Genomic DNA, 10,199 nt, shown 5'->3' with positions numbered 1-10,199 from the left:
CCCGCTGTACTGGCCTTCGTACTCCTTGGACGGCTCCTCCTCGATCACTCCGTGATCTACGGCGGAAACGGCACAACCGGCAACAAACACAAGCAAGCTTTAAAATAAGCTCAAATGGAGATGAAAATAGGGGAAATAGATAGTACATGATTTGAGGAGAGGATCAACTGTTGGAGCTTCGTCTCGTGAGTGAACTGGGCTCGGGAGAAGTGGTTTAGCTAGTGAAGTGAAACGGCTCGGTGTGCTTGGGCTGATGATGGAGCTCATCACGGCCTCGCTCCTTTTATAGGCGGGGAGAGCGGCAGCGGCGTCGCACAGGGACGGCGACGGCGTGGGCTGCGGCAGCTCGCTGTCAGCTCAAACAGTGGCAGCACTGAAGACGCGAGCGTCGAGGCGGCAAAGCCGGCGAGGACGCTGCAGCGGCGTGGGCAAGGTGGGGACGCGGAGGTGGGCGGCACGGCGCGGTGCCGGCGGCAGTGCGCGGTCCCGTCGTGGGGCCGGTGTGTCGCGCGTGCGCGAGCGAAAGCGAGCACGGGTGGGGGATGGCAGGGAGGTGCGTCGGCTTCCTTTTTAAATGAGGTGAGGTGGTTCGCGCGGCGGAAAAATATCTCGGCCGGCGCTGTGTGCGACGACCCTGATTTATGGCGAGGTGGAGCCTACCAACAGATGATTACAACCTATATACTAAGTACTCAAGTTTAACCAGGAGACTAACACGTACCTTATTGGAGCGACAAAGTCACGAAGGAACGCACAACTTTAAGTGGCTAGTCCAACACTAAGCTTACCACAACTTATCTATCTTGCTCATGGGTGGATGGCAAAAGAAAGGGGGGTCCTATTTATAGATCAAGGGGGATGGTGTTGCTAGTGAAGATAAAGAAAGCACCGGAGAAGGAAAACAGAGGGGAAAGGGAAATCGAATTCCCCAAGGACTTATGCGCAATTTCAGGAAACTGCAGGGGCTCATCTGTAAGGCAAAATTTCCCATCAATCCAAAACTCAAATGAAGAAATGCCCAAAACGAAAGTTGAAGAGTTTTTCGAACTCTACAACATTGCTTTAGGGCTCAAATTCAAAAACTCAAAACTTATGTTTTTACACATGAATTTTTGGAACAAAAGTCGGATTCGAATTGCTTTTGTCCTAAAGAGTAAAACTTTATAAAATTCAGGACCTAAATGCAAGCATTTATGACACGTCATGATAACGGGATAGACTCGTCATAAATATTGGATAGACATGTCATTATGATGGGATAGGCTTGTCATAATGGTTGGATAGACATGTCATTATGACGGGATAGGCTTGTCATAATGGTTGGATAGACATGACTTGCATTTTTACACTTTAGTCCTGGGTAGATTTAAAAGTTACTTTTGTAAATCAAATATTTGCATAAAAGGACTTATACTTTTATAAAATTACGCAAACACCCTTACTTTGCATTTCTTTCAATAGTGATGAAAACTGGGATGTTACACTAGTCTTTCTCCTACCTTGATAAGATTGCAGCTTGCCGATACGTTGATCCGATACCCCGAGGGAATAGTAGACAATCTTTCGCTGAAAATCTGAGGTCGTACGTCCCCGTGGATTTTGTGGTCCTCGACATGGTGGGCGATCCGGGAATGCCCTTGAAGAGTATAAAAGGAGGAGAAGATGACCCTCTCAACACACCATTGGAAGAAGAAGAAGAGAAGGGGGACTCCACCTTTTAGAGCTACTTAGTAGAGTAGGTTAGGGAGTATGTTGAGGAGAAGTTCAAGAGGAGAGCCAGAATTATCGGCCTCCCTCTATTTGTACCTCTGTGGATACAAACCTCCTTTTGAGTAAGTATCCGGATTTCATCTATAGTGGTCTTATTGAAGTTAAGTCTTTTTTATCATTTGCTTACAGGAACATTGTCCGCTCTTGAGTTGTTGTTCCTAGATTAAGGATTTGAGTCTTAAGATGGAGTTTGGCCGGGGCTAGAAGCAGTAATCGATAGTGTAGATGTGGTGTTTAGGCTTGAAGTTACCTTTGTTGGCTACCCTTACTCACGGTCTGAGAGGTAGGCGGCATGTGGTGACAGCCCAGTTCGTCCCTAGTATCCCTCCATGTTTGGGTTAGGCGTAGAGCTAATAGCCGGAGACACTTGGTAGACCAGGTTTAAACTGGTGCCCGAAGTAAGCGAGTAGTAGTCAAGCTTATGCTTCCTAAGAGTTTCTACCCCTAGACAATCACCCTACCCAGGACCATCCTATCTTCTTTCTTTTCCTTTGTGTAAACTAGATAAAAGACCTTTACACCTCCATTCCCTGAGAAATATACGATACCTAGAATACTCTTCGGGTGAAGTGCTATAGTGTTATATCCATGTGCTTGCATATTTACTTGTGAACGTTAAGAAATACCAACAAGCATTTCTGGCGCCGTTGCCAGGGAACGATTGTTGTAGTTGTCTTCAATCCTAGTTTGCCCGTGTATCCTTTATTTTCTCTTTCTCTTTTACCCTTTCTTTACCATGAAGCACACTTCTATCCAGAAACTTTCTGCTCCTAAGGGTGAGTTCTTAGAGCCACCACAATCTTCTAACCCTATCATAGCTTCCGGCTTTGAACTCCGTCCTGGCTTCATTGCCATGGTTTGGGAACAACCCTTCTCTGGATTGAATGACGTAAATCCGTATCACCACCTGCGAGAGTTCGAGCAGTTGTGCTCGTTCCTGGCAATTGCAGGCATGGCACAAGAAACACATTGGTGGAAGTTATTTTCTTTCTCTCTTAATGAGAGAGCGAAGCAATGGTACGCCCATAATGTAGGGAAGGTAAACAGAGAGTGAGATGAACTAAGGGACAGGTTCTGTCTCGCGTTCTTCTGTATTTCTCGCATTGCTTCCCTACGAAAAGAAATTCTCGACTTTCAGCAACATGAGAAGGAAACCATAGGAGCAGCCTGGGCCGGGTTTTCAAAGATAACCCATGCCCAGACTTGTCTATGATTAATTTATAGTTGTACCATATACCTTGCATGATTAGATGAGTAATTCTAGTGTTACCGCATCGGTTCCAGTATTTGAATGTTTACTCTAATATAATGTCTGTCCATCCGGAGGGTGGGGGCTCCGCGCTGGATACTAAAGTATCACTTATTAATGCAGACATGGTGTTTGGATTAGTCAAGTGCTGCTGGATGTCGCATTATCCCATGGTTTGTAGAGGTACGCGGCATATGGTGACAGCCCTATCCATCCTCCATAATCTTTCACATTCGGATCTAGTGGTAGGAGGTCCATAAAGTAGCCGAGTTGGCTGGCCGATCCTCCACCAACTATGTGCGGTTCTCCCGGTGGTGCCTGGGTGTCTAGAGCTGGGTCCTTTCCATGTGTGTATGTGTGTATGAGTATAGTATGAGCTGTATATCTAGATAGAAGTACATGAGTCCTGAGTAGATTCTCTTCTTCCTTTCTCCTTGCCTAAGTCTATTGCAATGAGAACTTGTGTGTCACACAACCTCCATATCCATATATTATACTTACCCCTATTTGTACATTGAATATCCAATCAAGAAATGATCATCAACTTACCAATTTTATAACTGCCGCCTTCCCTACGGAAATATAAATATGACACTCTAGAATACTCATGGGTAAAATGCTACAACGGTATTCCGTGCGCTTGCGGATTTATCTGTGACGTAAAAAGTACCAACAATATCCGCAATCAATGTCCATTTCTCAAGTGGCTCATTTTTAATCCACTCGGAGAAGCATTACACTGACCTCCTCCCCTTTCCACCTTGCCACTCGTGTAGACTCACGATCAATAGGATCTAACCCCTGCGGTTCCTCTTCACATGCCACATCTGATTTCTTACAAACATCCGCCATGTAACTGATAGTCAGCTTGTCGAGCTCGGCCCATATCTCGTCAAACTTACATTTCTGATTTTGTCTGCAACTTTTTTAAAAAGATCCATCAGCCGCTTGTTTCTGAATTGAGAATAAAAATCCGCCCCTAAATGCCTCATGCACCATCGACTATGCAGTTCTGACCAAGCAACGTTGGTGTTCCTGCACTCTCGCGGTTTCTTCACCTCCGACAGTATTCACTTATGCCGGTCCTGGAGCACACACACGTTAGCCCTCTCACAAACCACCGCCCGCTTGATCAATGAAAGAAACCACAACCAACTATCCATGTTCTCTGATTCAACAAAAGCAAAAGCAATAGGCACAACCTTGCCGTCAGCATCAACCCCAATGCATGTGAGTAGCGGACCTTTATACATCCCAGTAAAAAAATGTCCCATCCACACAAAGCACTGGTCTGCAATGTTTGAAAGCTTCAATCATGCACCCAAAGGACCAGAAGGCACGCCGAAGGACCCTATCACCATTTGCATCCTGATAGTCATCAATATCAATTATAGTTCCCAGGTTCCTAGTTTGCAGTAATGCTAAGAGGTGTGGAAGGTGGTGGTATGAGTCCTTATACATTCCAAACCTCCACTCCAACGCCTTCTGCTTCGCTCGCCATGCCATATCATATGATATTTCATATGTGTACCTATTAGATATAGCCAGCATAATCTAGAAAAGGGACAAGGAACTCTTTTTCACAATTTCTCTGTATAGCACATTAGCCACAAACCCTGCTGTCATGTTCTTGTGTTTGTTGATAACCGTTCCAGTAAGCTTGTAAGAGTGCCCAACAAAGATGGAAACCACAAAATTACTCTCACCCTTCAGCAGAAAGCTGTGAACCCGCCATGGACATCCAGGGGAGTGGCACTTGACATCATATGTGCTTAGGTTGGAAATTACCACCTTGAATGGTTTCTTCTCCAAGAAAGCCCACCTCTTAACTGCATGCTGTAGATGCACCTTATCATGATACAGCTGACCTCTTATGATCTCCACTTGATCATACACCCAGTTACTATCGTGCCCATCATTAACTATGAGCCCATGCATCGCAAAGCTATTCCATTGCTCAGGGTGATACTTTCATTTTAAAAAAACTACCATCGCGTCCTCCTACGAACGTTCTGTGCTCCTCGCCATCCAACTCTGATATTTACTAGTTCGGAACCCATCCCTGGTAATGCATCACATGATCTGACGTTAGACACCCAGACCTGATAGTATGTTCACCTATTTATTTTTTTCCAAACCAAAACATTACCACTGACGTGGTATTCTTACATTCAGATCTACATAATTAATCATCTCAGCGCTGCTATATTTTTCTATTAACAAAAGTCATTAAATAGCTACAAAAACATTCTATAATCGTATAATCAAGTTAACATTCTATATTCGCCTAACGAAGAAACACTAATATCCAAATAACTACCTACCTACATTTTTATCAATTACTAAAGCAACTTCATAATCTAAACTAGTATCTAAACTTAATCTATTCTACATTTAAAATCTTAAAATAGTCACCTCAACTAATTATAGAATATTAAACTAATTGACTCCACTAACTAAAGACCAAATCTACCTAACTAACATTAGATTAGAACCTAACTATGATTAAAATGGACTAAAGAAAAAAAATTACCTGTGGCTGCAAGCGGTGGCGTTGGGGCCGAGGAGGGCGCGCCCCCGCACTTGTGGCGTCCTAGTCACCCGCAAGTTTGGCGGCAGGCATCAGGAGCTCCGGACCGCGGCCCTCGGCGAGCTGAGGCCGGCAGCGGGAGGCGGGGGCGGGGGGGGGGGGGGGGGCGGCAGGCCGATGCGGGTGGCGAGCAGGAGGCTCGTGGTGCCGTGGAAAGCGATGGCGGTAAAAAGAGGATGAGTAAAAGGAGGAAGAAAGGTGCTAGCCATGGTGAAAAAGGACATATGGGCTATCCAATAGCCTATAGGACCCCCTATCGGCTCTCCATGGGCCGACTAGAGCCTATCGGCACCTACAATCCGTTATCCGTGGGCTCTGGCTACTCGAGAACTGATAGGTTCCAATCGCCGTGCTATAGCTGATAGGTCCCTTATTGGTTTTTGAGCAGCCGAAAGGGTGCCAGATTTGTGATTTCTTTTTAGCATTTATTTCTGCAATTTTTATTAAAAAATAATATTATTTAAAAATAACTCCTAGATGTAGGTAGTCATCTAACTTTATCTAATTAATTTATTAGATAAATATTACTGGTGAAAGTTTGGACGAAAAGTTATAATGTCATATATTTAAGAACAGAGATAGTATATGATTTTTACCTCAACGTTGGAGTTCCTTAACGCCATTAAGTAATGGAGGCCAATAAAAATGTAGAATTTGCTATGAGGAATGTTTCCAAAATGACCAAAACCTTAACTGGGTGGCATATCCTGAAGAGAAGAGACGTGTAAAAGTTATTGGATGTGTAGCATACCCTGAAAAGAAGAGACGTGCAAAAATTATTGGATGTGATGACAACGTACGTTTCTTCCACGTTACTGTTACCACAATAGGGAAAACATGACTCCTATGCTCAAAGACCATGAGGTGGGACATTATTTTGATGCAAAAATTGCAGTTGGCAACTGAACACTTCAGGGACATATCTTCAGTGTAGCTATAATCAGTGGGAATCTTGCAGTTTAGTGTGGTAAAGCCTTCAGCACAAATGCCTGAATATTCTCGGTGCGGCATAAATCTCAAGGTATCAGATTCCGAGCATCTTATTCCACTACTACGAAAAAAAATTTTAGGGACGGATGAAAATATATTTTTAAGGGGCGGGTGCGGTACGCGTCCCTAAGCTAAAAATATGATTTTTTGGGACGGGTAACACGCTGCTCCTAGAAATCGATTTGCCGCTACAAATCGATTTCTAGAAAATAAAAAAATAAAAAAATTGAAAACAGAAAGCGCCATCAGACTAAATTATAGTCAAATAATGTCTACTACCATGGGCCCGCCTTCCATTTGTACTTTTCTGGAACCCGCCATGCTCCTGTGCCTTTCGAGTGCACACGCCAACGCGACGGCGCCACCGGCTCATCAAGCCATGAACACGTATCCTAATCAATCCACCTCGACACACCGTCATGAATCAATATAATGCATATCAACAGACGGTTATGTATTGCTGATCCACGTGCTGATCAGTTTCTTCCAAGCAGTAGAGTGTCTCACTGCTGGCCAATCAAAATTGCTGAAAGAGAAATCTAGGACGGGTCGCCGTAAACCTCAAAGCATTTCTCTTGTCGACTTGTTACTAATGACGAACTCGCCTAGGAAGACCAGCTGTTAGATCATAATTATACTCAGATGAGGCAATCATCTTTCTGATGTCAGTGACTGTCGATCAGACTCGCACTCGCCGCCATGATCCTCTTCAGCGGCAGAGGTGCGTTCCTTGTCAGGATCGCGTGCATCGTGCTCGTTCCAGCCGGAATGATCGCGGGCTCGATGCTGTACTTCATCGGCTTCCGGTGGGGCCTCAGCATCCTCGTCCTCGTCACCGTTCTCTTTTGCCTCCACTGGCCGTTCGTCGCCGACCACATCGGTGACGACGGGGGCGGGAGCCTCCCGGTGCGGCAAGTGCAGCAGCCGGCGCCAGGGTCGGAGCCCTTGCAACCTCGCGGCGTCGGCCTGGGTGCCTCCGCGATAGCCGCCCTGCCGGCCTACTCGTACGAGAAAAAATCCGGCGGCGACGAGTGCGCGGTCTGCCTCGGCGAGCTGCAGCGCGGGGAGGTGGTGAAGCAGCTCCCCGCGTGTGCGCATCTGTTCCACGACGGGTGCGTCGATGCGTGGCTGAGATCGCATGTCACCTGCCCGGTGTGCCGCTCTCTGGTCGATGCCTGGGCGCCGGTGGCCGCCGGAATTGTGCTGCGGACGGAATAGGTTGTTTGCATCGTACAAGTGTCCTGGACTCCTGGTCTAGTGCAGGTGTGGCATTCTTGCACAAAACTCATTGTTCAACTACCTGGAAGCAAGAGTTCCATACGTTTTTGTCTGACAAACAAGAAAGGTTCTTGTACAGTGTATACATATCTCGCCGGAGCATTTACCTTGAGTATATGCGACTGATTAAATTTTTAATTTTACAAGTGCAAATCTTGATCAATAAATGTACTGAGTATATTTGTGAGCATATATCCATGCCCACCTTTTCAACATACGAACTATTCAGTAACACAATGCAAATTTGTCCACTGGTAAAGCTTGGTGACACCAACAATAAAGTCTAGCATCAGACCGAGAATCACACTGTAGTCCCAGCACGTCCTCACTTGGTTTAGGATGTGGATGTATACCTAGTTAGAGCATCTTCAGCAGTTTCTCAATAAATATTCCTCCATAACCAGCTAATGGAAATGTCTCAATATCTCTTTCATGGTTATTATAGGAGTTGATTTTGCAGTTTTCTTGTCACTAGACCAAAATGGAATTACCTTGACAGCCAAGAACTATCAAGAAAAATAGTAAAACTGCCAAGAAAATAATTCTTGGCGGCCGGCTGCCAAGCAAACCGGCGGAATTTGCTTGGCAGACGGCCGCTAAGCATCATTTTCTTGGCGGTCTGGCCGCCAAGCGAATTTGTTCAATGGCAACTTTCATATTGTGCTAAGAAAACATCTCAACCGTGAAGGATATAAATTTCCATAGCAGCTGCCGACCGCCAACTAAATTACATTCCTTGACGGTGTCATCCCGCCAAGTAAATTTATTTTCTTGGCCATTGTTTTGCCGCCAAGTAAATTTCTTTTCTTAGCCATTGTTTTCCGCCAAATAAATATGTTTCCTTGGCTGTCAATAGCCGCAAGGTAATTTGATATCCTTGGCGGCCCATAACAGCCAAGGAATTATGGTTTAACTTGGCGTTACAGCCGCCAAGTTAATTTTAATTCCTTGGCTGCTTCCCACCGCCAAGTCAATTCAGTTTCAAATTTTCAACTGTTGTTACATTGGCCAAGGAAATATTTCAAAGAATCAGAAAAACATCACAAAAATAATGGGTTGACAGCCAGAGTTCAATAGATCCAAATGGATTATATGATAGTAGAAACGAAATACCGATCATATTCGAACATCTGTTTGTTCATTACAAGTCCATTTTGCATAGGTAAGGCAAACATGCCCGCCATATGCATCATGCCTACATATAATCTGTTAGAGATTTAGGCAGATTTCTGCATATTTTAATTCCAAATATTACTAGCAAATTTAAGATAAAAATTAGTGATCTTATGACGACAAAGCATGTGCTTGTGTTCATGTTAATTCCATCAATTAACATGAACATAAGAGTAAACCAGAGAATGTTTAGAAAGTATCCCAAAGAGGGACCTATGCAGGAGGCACCAGTTGCGCCGTTTCCAGTACTGGACATTATGTCAGTGTGAGCTGTTCGATGTAGTCGAACTAAGTCGATGCAGTGCAGATGGCCTTCAAGAAGTAGTCAGGGTGATCTTGATGTTTACTTGGGGAACACAGCTACAATCACCAGGAAGTAGTCGTACGAGCTTGAGAAAGTAGTCGATCGAGGCACCAAGTACTCATACTTGTTGAGGAAGTAGTTGTACATCTTCATGAAGTAGTCGTACAGCTTGAGGGAGAAGTAGTCGATTGGGGAGGAAGCGAGCAGTCGTGTGAAGACGCTCCCCAAAAATTTGATTGCCCACTATCCCAGCAGGACCTGCAGCGTGCAGGGTTTCGGAGGCCTGCTCTCGCCAGAACTGTGCGCGCAGCGCTAACGATGGAGATGTTGCAGCAGAAAACGGAGGAAGAAAGGGAGAGGTCTCCTCAGCAGGAATACCAAAGTGTTCAACGTTCAGAATGAGAGGAGGCTGGCTCCTTATATAGGTGATAGGAGAGAAATCTGGGCCCAACAATGGCTATTAAGGCGCACCATTAACCAGCCATCACTGTTTTAGTCGGCATTTATAATCCAGCCCTTGCTCTCCTCAATTACTCACAAGGTATTAATCTCCTCTTAACTCCTCAACATTAACTCATGGGTCTTTTAATTCTTAACTTATCATTTAAATAAATGGGCCTAGCCTAAATATTCCAACGATCCCCACCAAGACACACGAGAAATGATCTCAAACCCAACATAATCTTTGATATACCAGTACTTTGATGGAGACTGTTAAGTTGAACATCCATCTTAAACTAAGGTTACACTTATTCACAAATGGACTATGCCTTGAATTATCAGTTTTGTGCAAATAAGTTTGGCCAAAGTCCTTTTACTCATACTAGGCTGCGAAAGCATCCTCG

At 44.7% G+C, this 10,199-nt stretch overlaps 1 protein-coding gene across 1 annotated transcript; it reads left to right on the top strand.

Moving 5' to 3' along the window:
- The first annotated feature begins 7,298 nt into the window (after positions 1–7,298).
- On the top strand, positions 7,299–7,817 carry LOC112890330 (RING-H2 finger protein ATL57-like). Its single transcript, XM_025957237.1, has one exon. It carries the CDS (start codon positions 7,299–7,301, stop codon positions 7,815–7,817), a length of 519 nt encoding a protein of 172 aa, XP_025813022.1.
- The last annotated feature ends 2,382 nt before the right edge of the window (positions 7,818–10,199 follow it).

The sequence above is a fragment of the Panicum hallii genome, chromosome 4 (genome assembly GCF_002211085.1).
Source record: "Panicum hallii strain FIL2 chromosome 4, PHallii_v3.1, whole genome shotgun sequence".
NCBI classification, from domain to species: domain Eukaryota; kingdom Viridiplantae; phylum Streptophyta; class Magnoliopsida; order Poales; family Poaceae; genus Panicum; species Panicum hallii.
The sequence above is the reverse complement of the archived record's forward strand: the minus strand, read 5'-3'. Positions and strand labels throughout refer to the sequence as shown.

Bases quoted from the DNA above. Each gene is read 5' to 3' on its own strand.
- LOC112890330 (XM_025957237.1), top strand. From the start codon at position 7,299: ATGATCCTCTTCAGCGGCAGAGGTGCGTTCCTTGTCAGGATCGCGTGC.